This window comes from Tasmannia lanceolata, unplaced genomic scaffold, assembly GCF_043159265.1.
Source record: "Tasmannia lanceolata isolate RefF3 unplaced genomic scaffold, GAP_Taslan_0.1 ptg000037l, whole genome shotgun sequence".
NCBI lineage: Eukaryota > Viridiplantae > Streptophyta > Magnoliopsida > Canellales > Winteraceae > Tasmannia > Tasmannia lanceolata.
In genome coordinates, this window is record NW_027518714.1 from 58789308 (window position 1) to 58802871 (window position 13564).

A 13564-nucleotide genomic window follows, 5' to 3' on the forward strand; every position below is an offset into this window, starting at 1 on the left:
ATAATGGGTGCTCGAGCGCTGAGATGTAGATAGAGAAAAAAAGGTTTCCGAATGGCATCATCACCCACAGCTTGGAGATTGATCCCAACAAATAATCCTTCCAAATCGCATGATCATCCAAATGAACCGTCCGTCTAATGAAAGATTTTTCATCTATCCCTCCCCTTAATTCAGTTAACACTGCTACTCCAAGCAGCATATCATCCTGATATATACAAATCCGATTTCAGTACCATAAGAATGCTCACATCATCTAACCTTCAGTTCATGTCTGTGGCAGGTTTGTAATCTTGGCCTCTTGGTTTAGCTGTTTCGGATCTGCCTCATCTCCCTTTTTGTATTTTAGTTTTTCTTTTCAATGAAGTTTTGCTTACCTAGTAAACATAAACAAGTATGCTCCATCTTGACATCTGTTTCATAGTTCATACCGTTTGGTGTATCCACAATGTGTAAGATAGTATCTTTGGCATGTGAAGAAGGCAATCAATGGTTTCACAATGTTACACGGCGCTTACGAAAAATCCTCAACAGGCAAAAAAAACCATTCCTGTTTACCTCTTATTCTTTTACACTACTTGAATTATACAACAATGAACTCCTCTTCTAGAACAATTGAAATTAATCCAGATGCTTGCTCAGCAAATGAGGCGATGCTCAATCAAATATAGCAATATGCAAGGAAGAAAAAGAAAATATTATCGAGTCTCTAAATTTCAAAGGCAAAACTCAAAAGCAATTTGAAATGATAATAAATAAATAAAATTTGGCACCAATAACAACTTACCAATTCTCAGTTTGCTAGTACTACAAAAGTCATCTCTGTTCTTCCAACTATAAAGGGTCTCCAAAGAGACAGCATGTACAGATTACCTATCGCCATCTACAACACTCCATCCTGGTATCTTTTCTAAACCCCCATCTCTCATCAGCTTCCTCACCCTCATAACATCATCCCACCTGCCTGCCTCTGCATACAGATTAGACAATACAACATAAACACCATGATTACGGGGCTCTAAATCAAGAATCGCCTTCACCATTCTTTCCGCAATCTCAATATTCCCATAATTCTTACAAGCCACCAATAAAGCGCCCAAAACCACCACATCAGCTTTCCACTTCATCCCTTTAATCAACTCCTCAGCCTCTTGTAGTCTCCCACTACGCCCGAGAAGATCAACCATGCATCCATAATGCTCAATCTTAGGCTCAATACCATATTCCCTATTCATTGAATCAAAAATTGCACAACCAGCTTCAAGCAAACCAGCATGGCAACAAGCCGATAAAACCCCAACAAAAGTGATATCATTTGGCACAACTTCCCCTCTCTTCAATTCTTGAAAGAGCTCAAGCGCGCCCTTAGCATGACCATGCATTGCTAGCCCACATATCATCGCATTCCAAGTCGCGGTGTTTCTCTCAGGCATTTTATCAAACAAGTTTCGGGCCATTGAAATCGCACCATTCTTTGCATACATATCTACTAAAGCAGTGCCAAGAATAACTCCCACTTCAATTCCCTTTTCCTCTAAAAAAACATGAATCCTTTCACCCAAATCCAAACCCCCTGACCTAGCACACGCAGAGAGAACAGAGGCCAGAGTCGCACTATTCGGTTCAAGCCCCTCGCCAATCATTTGATCAAACAACATTAAAGCTTCATTTGAACAAAAATTTTGGGCATACCCACTAACCATAGTGGTCCAAATTATCAAATTCTTGTCAAGACTTTCATCGAACGATTGGCGGGCATCGAGAATATTACCACAACAGCCATAAAAACGAATTAAACCATTGACCACATACAAATCTACATCAAGCCCATTTTTCACAACATGGGTGTGGACTTGTTTACCCCAAAAACCAGAGTGATCACCAGTACATGCCTTGAGGAGGAAAGGAAAGGTGTGTTTACCAGGTAGAACGCCCTGTCTTTGCATTTTTATGTAGAGATAGATTGCATTTGAAGGATTTGGGCTGTTAGAATGGGCTCTAATGATGGTATTCCACATGAAAGAATTTGGGTCGTGGGTGTTGTGGAAGAGCTTTAGGGCATAATTGAGATCACCATAAATGGAGAGAGCACAGAAGGACATTATACGGCTAGCGGCGTAGTTGTCGTGGATGCGAGCGGAGATGATCATCTGGGCATGGATTTGTTTGAGATGTTTCATGGAAGTGCATTGATCTGCAAGATAAGAGAGAGATTGTGGTTTTCTTGGTATGGTTTGGGGAGGATTTGGGTTTAGAAGAGTGTGGAATGGAGAGAGGAAAGAGAGGGAATGTGGGAATAGGCAGGGTTTTGGTTTGAGCATTTGAGAGGCATAAATTAGCCGTTGGAGAGTTCAGTGAAATACCAATGCCCCTCTCTCTCATGGTTAGTAGTATTTTTGGTGGGACCCACTAATGGGGCCATCGTTTTGGGAAGTGATATATTCGTCTCACTTTCTTCCCTGGGCCACCCCCTTGTAGTCACCAATACACTAGATGAGATGGCGGGGGGGGGGGGGGGGGGGAGAAAAGGGGGTGAATATATATCATTTGCCTTTCACCCATAAGGAGCCTTTGGGATGGGTTGAATGGGCCGGCAAGTGGTATGGGCCCTTTCCTTCCATTGACTTAAAAACTTGTCAAGGCCGTTAGCCTTTTTGGGCTTTAACTTATCTCCTATTTTCACCCAAATCGTGTTTCCCTTGCAAAGGGGAGGAAATGATGTCATTTTTACTCTCCCATCTATCCCAGTGAGGAGGAGTTTGGTTACAAACTCTAGTTCAAACAAGAGGAGTACACCATGATAACGTGCCTTAGCTGATATGCACACTGAACTATCTATATGGCTATGAGGCACCACAGCGCAATTATCAGGAGTGTGCTCTTTCCACTTAGCTAATAACCGTGAGGGCGTCCGGTCTACCTTTTCTTTACTTAGAAAATGACGTCATTTTACTCCTACGCAACTTGTATCCAAACAGACCCAGGTGTTAGAAAAGGAGAAAGAAAAAAGAAGAGTGTTTTGGAGTCTTTGGAGGGACTAGTGTCAAGAGGACATTATACCCACTCATAGTCATAGCAGATTATACTTCTTTCTTAATTATTGGCATTGAAATTTTCTTTGCCAGTATTTGATCGTGAATCTTTCCCTAATTTGGGGTTTAGCACGTTAAAAAATCATTGTTTATCTTGTGACAATTACCTGAGGAGAAACAGTGATAACTCATCAAAGTTACCACCTCCAGTTACAATTAACATGACGAGAGAGAGAAAGAGAGAGAGATTCAAATCTCTGAGATAATATCGATCTCTGGGGATAATATCGATATTGGCAACCACTTTTCTGCTGATGATCACTAAACGAGAAGAGCGTAAGATGGCATGTCTTCGATCCGAAGGACGTCATCCAGTAAAAGTTCTCTCTCCAGTTGAGCTCGAGTGGATTTCAAAATTTCCTATATACAAATCAAATTCAACTGATCAACACCAGATGAAGTATAAAACAAATCAAATTTCTACATTGAAACATGTTATGAGGATGGGATGTTTCTACATTGAATTCCATGTACGAGGCGTTCTTCTCCAGCCACTGTTTGTCCATTACCATGAAAGCCACACAGTAAAGCAAATCGAATGCCCACTCATTCTCTGAGAGCGCAGATCACCATAAAATTAGAAAGGCGTAATGGAAATTTCAGATTCTTTTTTCAATTTAAGAATGCTTTTGCAATTGACTGCTTCGATCAGATACAGTTAGAAGCTCACCTGACAGCATCTGGATGAAAACTGTTCTAGTAAATGTCCTTGGCTTCACTGCAGATGGATAAGCCATCCTACATTAGTAAGAGTTCCTCAACCAGATAGCGGTTCAATTTCTTATAGGTTTAAATGTTCAATTATCTAATAACAATTATAATATGCAGAGGCTATTGATCAGATTCTTACAGGAATTTAGATCTAGCATTTGCATGATCATGAATGTGATATTTACACCAGCAACGGCAAATGGATACTCCCAAGTAGCTCGCTTTCCTCCCTGCTTATTCAGTAGTTGTTGGAAAGATATCTGCCATAAAGATGAATTTGTTCAAACAACTTTTCCAATTAATAAGCTTCTTTGACGAATAAACTTAGAAGGTTACCGGCAAATGATAAGTGTAAAATAAAGGGGTGCCAATATCAAACAAGTGGGTGCATATATCGACCTCTCAAATCACAACTTCTCATATAAATGATCAAGGAACATACATTATTCTTGACAATCAAGAGCATGGTTGCCACAGTGGGAAACAAGACTGCGAGAAGCGATGCGGGAAGCAAGGTGTTTAGAAAAGAGAAAATGCGGGAAGCGAAAAGCGAAAAGCTCTAAAGAAAATAAATAGAAAATTTGTGAAAATCTTCATTGAAAGTCAACATGAATCATGAGATAACCTCATTGTACGCGAACAAGAAGTACATAAAAAGAGTAGGATTGTAGCAGGTTAGGCAGAAAGGGTTAACATATGTAAGGATTACATGTAGAAAAGAAGTCGCATGTAGAAAAGAAGACTTCGTGACTAATTAGAATCACAAGTTATAGAAATTTATAGTTTCACATGTTTTATTCATTTATATTTAATATTAAGTTTTTGGGAAAAGATCCACATAATTTTCACTTGAAACTTAAGATGAGTTTTCAAGTTTTATATGTACTATTTTTTTAAAAAGAGGAATCCTAAACTCAGGGGCGCCCTTGCAAAAAATGGGCTGAAAGGGCGCCCCCATTGGCTGCATGTCACCATTGTGCATTTAAGAGCGCCCTTGAGTTTAGCATACCTCTTTTTTTAATTACACTCCTTCAACATTATCAAAGGAGAAAATATTCTTTTAAGAAGAAAAATCACATAAATAGGAAGCGTACTCTTAATTAAGAGTTAAGAGGAAACAAGTAGGAAGCGACTGAGAAACCCCCGCTTCCCCAAAATTTGAGAAGCGAGAACAACTCGGCGTTTCTCTGTGGCTTCCAACTTGTTTCCTCTTAATTAAGAGTAGTAGCTTCTGAAGAGAGTTTCCGAGGAAGCGATCTTCCCATCCAATTAGGAAGTTTCTAGTAACTATGATCAAAAGTAACTAGGTAGGCAAAGTACATTAGCCTAGTTGAAAGAAATTGCAAGCAATCTAAAAAAGTTACAGGTAACAGGGAAAGATCTTACAGAGAATGTCTTTGCGAAGAAGAGCAAGTTCTCCAAAGAAATGAATCCAGCTCCCCTATTCATCATGAAAGATTACTCAATCAACAAATAAATACTGCCAAAAACACCACCAATTGACTATAGAAAATGAGAACTCAGAACTGGATGAGCGATAAAAAAACCTGAAATCAGTTGATGGGTCTCTTCCCTGCCATCCCATTTCCTTCCATTGTTCAGATATCAAACTATGGAGTTCCTGGTCAGGGTACGTAGCATACCAAAGAGCTCTCAAAGCTTCCTGTCAGAATGAGGAGGGTTACATAAGTTGTTGATAATAAAAATTGGGAAATGACCCCTTTTCATCACTTAAGACACCCACCAGCAGTGTATCAATGACTGCAGAGGGGCTGATGTACTTCACGTCAGAAGGATTCAACGGATTTGATTGCCACGTACACTGCTGCTGGGTGTCCCATGTGATGAAAAGGGCGCATTTATCATTTCTCTAAAAATTAAAAGCACAACATTTCATGTGGTCACCGATGTGTGCTAAACTGTAACACCGCATGTTTATTAGTGAGTTATTTGAAGTAATCTTCTGGGAGTTACTTAACGTAGTCTTGAAGTAATACTAAAAAAAACCACTATGTTCCAGCACTAACTTAGAGCAGGAAGTTAGGATCTACTCCATAATGGCACCAGTTTCTTACTTCGCAATTCAATGGTGTTATCTTCTTGCACTTCAAATATTAGGTAGTATCTTTAGAAAAAGCATCACTTTTTACGAAGCATCACTTTTTATGAAGACCATGTATAGAAGAAAAAACATCCTAAATTCTCTTCTTAAAGATTGTGTGGGCCTATGACACTGCTTGCATCATAGTTTTCTAACACCATATCTGAAGTCAAGATAATTGCACATTAAGATTCATTAAACTAAGTGCACCTGGTGATCTGGCCTAGAAGAATCAAAGTAAGCCTTTGTACGGAGCCTCAATCTTTGCAACCTTTCTTCCTGCAATATTTCACATACACAAAGAATTGTGGACTACAATTTTAACAAATAAGGGACAATCTGAAATTCATCAGGCAAATGACATGTCAAAGATCAACCCAGGTAGTAATGTCTCTTCAGAATTCTAGGACTTAGAAGGCAAATTAAAGACCGTGCAATATGAATTTATCACTTGGATAGTTTTGTATAAATAGAAAACATTGGTTTTCATGCCCATGCCCCCAAGGTATTTAAAACCGCACACATGAAAGACAGCATGAAAAAAGACGAGAACATATGAAAGAAATCTGATGATGTGAGTAATCAAAATGGAGAACATGATGTAACCCTGTGAAATGATATTTTCAAAATCCTAAAATGCTGGTATTATCATAGCTCAATAATCAGAGAAAGCTACCTGTAAGGGTGTCAAATGGTTAGAAATCCTTTCGTAAGGTCCTTTTCGCTTAATGCAGACGCAAGAAAGACCCTTTCCCATCCACGTGGGCGACCCACACCTTGCATGATCTGCACAGACACGGAGAATGGAATTCGTCTTTTCATCATACAACAACAAAAGCAAAGTTTTCAATCACAAGTCAAAGAACTCAAAAATGGTCTCTAAAGTCTATACTCTAAAACAAGCACGTCACTGTAGGTGTTATGTTTGATACTCGTTAGTTTAGGTTCATGGGGGCACCATTTGAAGACTTCTGCTATTCGCCTCAATTCAGCTCCAAAAGTAACATATCTAATTTTGGCAAATTAAAGAGGAATTCCAGTAAGTCTCTTGAAGCCAAATTTCAAAACAAAGTGATCCAAAATGTTCATTTTGGAGGGCCCATGGCTGTCCCACCTATGGCTTGCAAACAGAGTTGCCAATAAAACCACATTCGATAGGTCCCCAAATCATACAGTTAAGATTGTTCAATTGGTGGGATTTTGGGGAAATGTCCTAAAGACAGCTTGTGTCGAGGTTCCTAGCAAGGCTCTGCTTGTCATTTTATCAAAAGTTAGGACACTTCTGTTAGAGAAAAGCACATTGTTGAAAAAGAAGGCAAAAAATCGGCTGAGAGGGTGCCTCGTTGGATTCAATTCATCCAATCGCATTCAAAGAGGCACTGAAAATGCAAAATTAGAGGAATGATAAATTAAGTTGGGTGAAGTGGATACTAGGATGGGGCGCCCTTGCGGCTGGGTTTTGGGAAGGGCACCCTTCACTTTAGCATTCCTCCGAAAGGGCAGCCAGGGCCATCAACCTTGATAAAAGAGTCAGGTTAAGTCCTGATTGGGCTGATGATAAAATATTGTGTACATTGATATTTGTTTATTATGCACATGTAAAATATAATACTATTGGAGCTCTAATAGTTAATATTGTTAGTGGCCACATTTTTTATCAAGCATTAGAAAGTATTAATTATCAGATTAATGTTGTCCATGATCCTCGCCTCTTACCATTAGTCACATTGTACTTTCTTCATCCAACGTTTTTTTCATGCATAGCTCACATTATAGTGCCACTAGTAGTGCCACTAGGTTTATACCTATCTGTTTGGCAAGAAGAAAACACAACCACCTCCTACTATGTCCATTGCCTGCGTCTTCCATTAGTGTCACTATCATTGTCACACACTATCGTGGTCACACCAGACTCCATGGCTATTGGGACCACTACAATAGATTCTACCGAAGAGATTAAAAAACATATAGTATGTACTTTGAACAACATTAATGTTCGCCTACAAGTATTTTGAACATGGTTTCCTAAGAAAATACTCTTATATCTTATGACACTGAATTTTTGTATTAAGTATTAGAAATAAGAGTTCACCCTATAGATTTTCACCGAGTCAATGAGTTAGCAGGGGCTGTTCGCATATAGGGACATTTTTTATTGGAAAATTTATGAAAAATGATATTTTCAATGTTTGGTACCTCATTTTCTATGATTATTTTCCAAATCGTAAATATTGTTTGTTTTCAAAATAAAATAAAATACCAGACCCTAGAATTTTATTTTCCATATAAATGGGTCTTGGCTATCGTGGGTACCTTAAACAAAAATTAGAGGCCAGCAAAGAGGACAGCAACCATCTTGGGGAAGTTCCTAACAAACCTTTATCTTGCCGGACATGTGCAATGGACATTTAATAGATATTTCTCAGTGACAAAAATACCCCTACTTTTTGTACAAAGGACAGACATAATTCTAATTTGCTACAAATGGCAAACTTATATCGACTATTTGGGACGAGAAACCTAATTAAACAAGCGCGTGTCTTTTTGTGTAATTTTCTGTGATAATAAATTCACCATGTGTCCAGATTAGTCCAAGGACCGGCCCTCGAATAAGAGGAACAAAATAAATAGACTAAGGGTACATTTGATAAACTAATATAAATCAAGGGTAGAATTGGAAAATGAAAAACCCATCTATCGCCCATTTGCAAGAACATCTGATCTCCCTAAAAATCTTTTTTCGTATTCTCTCTTTTACTGACTTTTCTTTCCAATATTACCAATATAAGGATTCTCTTTCTCTCTTTAATTGCCTCCTCTTTCCTAAATTATCCCGGATATGGTGTGACGCGCGCGATTCGGTGCGTGCAGGATAGATGATGTCTCTGTCACGCACTCACGCGTCTTTCCTCTTTTCCCCTTTTCAGAGAAGAGAATCAAGAAAGAAAAAGAAAGAAAAAACTGAAATCTCATCAATACATTTCGCACTCCATAATCATCGCATCGCACCTAAAAATTCCATTTTATTCATTTTTACACAGAAATTTCCTTGAATATTACAAGAAAATTGAAAAAAAAAAAGAAGAAATTATTAAAAAAGATGGAAAAATTATTTCATCGATCAAAAGATCGAGATCATCGGATTCTTATTTCTTAATCAGTAGAAATCAAGGAAAATTTTGAGAGAAGAATCAGTCTAGGTCAAAGAAAACTATCAACATAAAAAACGAAATCTGATGCGGAAAAAAGAAGAAAAGAAATTGAGAAAAATCAAAGAGAGAAAAATAATACCTGAAGAAGCAGAGCTGTATTGGAATCTGGTGGGAAAAGAAGAGGAGGAAGAAAGAGATCGTATTCCTACAGAGCTTCCCTGCATTCTCTCCACGCTCATTTTTACTACTACTTTTCTTCTTCTTCTTCTTCTTCTTCTTCTTCTTCTTCTTATTAGAGAGAGAGTAGTAGCGGGAGAGAGAAAAAAAACTAAGAAAGAAACACACGTTCGTCGTTTTGTTTGCGGCTTTTCGCCGAGAGAGAGAGGAGGACTTTGGTTTTTAAACATAGAAATTTAAATGACGTAACTACCCTTGAATTTATTTTTCTTTCTTCCAAACGTCAATTGTAATTTGTATACACGTTTGGACAATTGTGGGTCTGGTTCAGAATTTGGACGTCGGTCTGGTTCAGAATTTCAGCCTGAAAGATCACGACCCTCCGTTAGATAGACAATTTCCCTTGGGCCATGATTTTTTCACCCCTTTTGTAGGATTATGCGCCCCACATATCAAGCGATTTGACGTCAAAAAGCGTTAGTCTGGCGAAATTCACGTGACCAGGGGGCGTATAATCCTGTGGAGAGGGGGGGCGAAAAAATCATTTCCCTTTCTCTTTACTTTCCTACTCGTTTTGCTTCTCTACTTCGGCTTATTTGTAACCCTACTAGGGAAGGATATTTCCACCCCCTTTTTGGGCATTACCTAGTGGTGCAACTTGGGTCGGACTCAACCCGATTCGAGTTGGGTTGGCATTTTCTCGGGTTGGGTTGGGTTGGGTTAGGGGTTGGGGTTGGGAAAAGCCAAGCCGATTTAATTTCAGGTTGGGTTAGGGTGTGAGGCTTTGGCAACCCGACACGACCTAACCTCCGTCCTCTAATTTTATGATGATTTTCTTAGGATTATGTTTTTTTCTTGTATTTTCTTATTTGGCCCTAGATGAAGCCGAACCCAACCTGACTCAACCCAACCCGATTTGGAGGCAGGTTGGGTTAGGGTTGACCATCTCAATCCAAGGCTCGGGTTGGGTCGGGTTAGGGTTGAAGGAATGCTATCTCGGGTTGGCACGTTGGGTTCTGGTTGGCCTCAACCCAACCCCAGTTGCACCCCTAGCATTACCATATATTCTGTTTGTTCTTTCCTAAAAGTTATTGTATTCACCATCTTTTGTTTGTCTTTTCTTGAAAAAGATGTCATTTTCGGAAGGACAAACAAGAGTGGTAGAAATGTTGAGAAAAATAGGGGTAGAAATGTCATTCCCTTTTCCAGCATTTCTGCACTTTTGTTCATCCATTCTTTACAATGATTGTATTTCCATTTTCTTTTGTCTGTGTTTCCTGAAAAAAAAAAAGTAATTCTTTAAAAGGACAAGAAAAAGGGTGAAGAAATGTTAGGAAAGGGAGTGGAAATATCATTCCCATGTAGATAATGCATAATAATTCATGGAAAGAGAATGTGGTTTTTATGACCATAGAAGGCATTGTTAAGCTATGATTCTTATTCTATTTTATTTTTATTTTGATTCTTGATTTTGTTTTTTTATTTTCAATTCTAAAGAATTAGAAACATGTCTAGCAACTGACAGAGAAAAAAACTAATGTTCCTATTTCTAGAACAGAATCATGTGTGGCTAATAATAGCGACAAGAAAGTTCTGCCTTAAGTTGGATACAATAGCACAAAAGAGAAAACTTTCAGTACAAGTGAAGTTTAGATAAAAACAAAAAAATGACAAGAGTAAGAATAAGGTAATGCCTTACATTCACAGAAAATTTACTTCTCTATTAAGGCTCACGAGAGAGAGAGGGGCCCAATAGAGAGGATAGGACATGCCAAACACTTAGACTTTCCTACAAGCTCGTTAGATATTATGACAACCAATGGTGAGCCTCCAAACTTAAGGAAAGTGATATCACGCCTTCAAGCAACAGTATTTAGCTTCTGTTTTCTATCACAAATAGTACTCTGGAATTCTCCAACAAGAGGGAGGGTGCCCATTCCCATATAATCCATCCCCGTCTATTTCACTTATCCAGTGTGGGATTATTTGCTTTTTGCGTGGAACCCCAACAAAATGCCCTAGGCCCTGTGCATTCGAAAGAGAAGAATTTCTACCACCAACTTCTTGCCCAAAGACCCAGGTAAAGATCCAAAAACCCTGAAAAAAGGTCTCTGCCTCCCTGAAAGAATTGATAGCCAAAAACACGATGAAGAAACCGATGAGTCAGAGTGACGCCCCACAGAATCAACGCCAAAGATTTAATTCACAGTTCAAGAAACTTCATTCTCTTTAAATCCATGATAAAGAGCCACGGTGCTTAGGGTGATGAGCTCTAAACTTTGAGGCTTTTCCTGCTTATACAACTAAATTAATTTGGACAAATTAGGTTTTAAATATAAATGATTTTAAAATAGCATGATTAAACAAATATTCCAAGGCGTGAAACAAGGCTTTGATTTAAAGACCGGTACATATCGAGCTAGAATGGTGCCTAACACCTTTGTTAGTTGCAACTAGGTAATGAAACCGATCAATGGAAACACATATTGTGATTTCAAAGCCACGAGTGCGCGTGGCCCTAGGTCCTTCATCGACTCTAGTCAAACCCCACGAGATTTTGTTTGGAATTTCTTGGGAAAGGCCATCCTTCCGTCAATGTTTATTAACGGACAGATTGCCCTTCAAAAGAAAAGGAGCCAAAGGCCTCTAAGAAAAAATAATAATAGATAGAAATAAAGAAAAGCCAATAAATGAACCATCTCCGAGAGAGTGGGGGCCAGATCGTGGGAGCCCACAAAACAAAAACTCTATTTTGAGTAGAGAATTTCGTTCATGCATTTTCTTCATGCCCTCACAATTCTCCCCCTTCCACACCACTTGATAAACTAATATTCCATGGAAAAATCTTTCATGGCTGCCAAGCATGACCTTACACCTACTATAATTCTGTTACAAAAGAATAATGATATGGAAACGAAAACCGAGTTGGGGGTGCTGGGACCTAGAGCGGAACCTAACAAATAGCCTCTTAACATAGCAATCTTTCACTTGATTTTTGGCTTTTTTCTCCTTGAAATGGCAAAACTACCATCCCATGCCATATGGCATGTGTGGATTTGTTAGGTTACACTCTCAGTCTCCGCTCATTACAAAATATTCCTTATGAATGGCCGGGTATAAGCCAGCATTCGCAGTATGCATGCATGGGTGTAAAATGATAGGCCCACACCATCAAAATATGTGGTGAAAGATGGTGGCCTCACCCTAATGCATATGTTAGGTAGAGATGGTGGACCCACCTCAGCAATAACATTAGGGGTAAAATGGTGGGCTCCACCATATGCGTAGGTTTGGGTAGAGATGTTGGACCCACCCAACAAAACCTGTTGTAAAATGGTAGGCCCCATCCCATAAAAAACATGTGGTGTAATATGCTGGCCCCACCCTATGCATGGGTTTGGGTGGAGATGGTGGCCCCACCACATCAAAACATATGTAAAAAATGGTGGGCCCCACCCTTACTACGGCATGCTTATAAAATGTTATGCTTCTGCCCCACCATATGAAGTATAGGGGAAAGGTTTTTCCAATAAAAATTTTGTCCTGAAAAATGTGAATGAAAAATGGAAAGAAACATGCTTAGTATACATTACGTTCAGAGGATTTGCTAGCGTCCATCGCAAAAGGCATTTCGCATATGGTCTGCTAACGTTGCATTTTAGACCAGCCACCTCGTGAATGAAGACAAAATATGTTGAAAAGTGAGCTTGCAACGGGCTTCTTTGGTGAGCGACAGACCATCTGCCAAATGCATTTTGAGATGACGCTAGCAAATAAATGCCTATGTTTAGATTATAGATATATAGATGAACAAAATACGAAGGATACTTTCCGCAATCTCCATTCATATCTATGATGCTCCATCGAAATTTATGACTTTGTTTGGGTGACATTCACAATCCAAAATAATTCCTGACCTTAGGATATAGGTCTAATAGACTCGGACTGATCCAACTGTTGTGCCCTAATCCTGGCCATTAATGTTTGGATCCATCGGGCTATCTAGGTCCATTGAGACCGTACTTTTCTCTCTCTCAAGGAAGCATAATTCCTTCCCCAGGTTTGTTCTCTTAAAATCAACCCCTGCCAAATCTGATATCATCTCTGCTCATGTATACATGGGACTATGGGAGAAGGAATCTACAATATTTAATCTGAAATGGGCCTGATTTCAGGTAACCAATAAAAACCACTAAGCCCAACAATGATGGGCCTTACATAAGTCCATAAAACAAAATAAAATGCACGACCATTGATTGACTCTGCCATGGTGCCATCCTCTCGAGCATAAGAGAGAACAAAAAGGAATATACTATGTGAAATGGGCCTATTTC

At 39.1% G+C, this 13564-nt stretch overlaps 1 protein-coding gene and 1 pseudogene across 1 annotated transcript; both read right to left on the reverse strand.

Annotated features, from left to right (window-relative positions):
• Positions 1–683: 683 nt before the first annotated feature.
• On the reverse strand, positions 684–2473 carry LOC143861023 (pentatricopeptide repeat-containing protein At5g56310 pseudogene; annotated as a pseudogene).
• A 591-nt stretch (positions 2474–3064) lies between these two features.
• LOC143861197 (ELMO/CED-12 family protein) lies at positions 3065–9515 on the reverse strand. The gene is made up of 9 exons (XM_077372129.1): positions 9193–9515; positions 6578–6687; positions 6112–6180; positions 5348–5463; positions 5187–5241; positions 3940–4060; positions 3760–3807; positions 3548–3642; positions 3065–3449 (listed from the first exon to the last, which is right to left on the reverse strand). Exons 1-9 carry the CDS (start codon positions 9458–9460, stop codon positions 3351–3353), a joined length of 981 nt encoding a protein of 326 aa, XP_077228244.1. The 5' UTR covers positions 9461–9515; the 3' UTR covers positions 3065–3350.
• Positions 9516–13564: the final 4049 nt, after the last annotated feature.

Coding starts and splice junctions, on each gene's coding strand:
- LOC143861197 (XM_077372129.1), bottom strand. CDS start 9,460: ATGTTTAAAAACCAAAGTCCTCCTCTCTCTCTCGGCGAAAAGCCGCAA. Junction 6,688..9,192: donor ATACAGCTCTGCTTCTTCAG/GTATTATTTTTC, acceptor GTGTCTGTGCAG/ATCATGCAAGGTGTGGGTCG. Junction 3,450..3,547: donor CCTCGTACATGGAATTCAAT/GTAGAAACATCC, acceptor ATTTGTATATAG/GAAATTTTGAAATCCACTCG.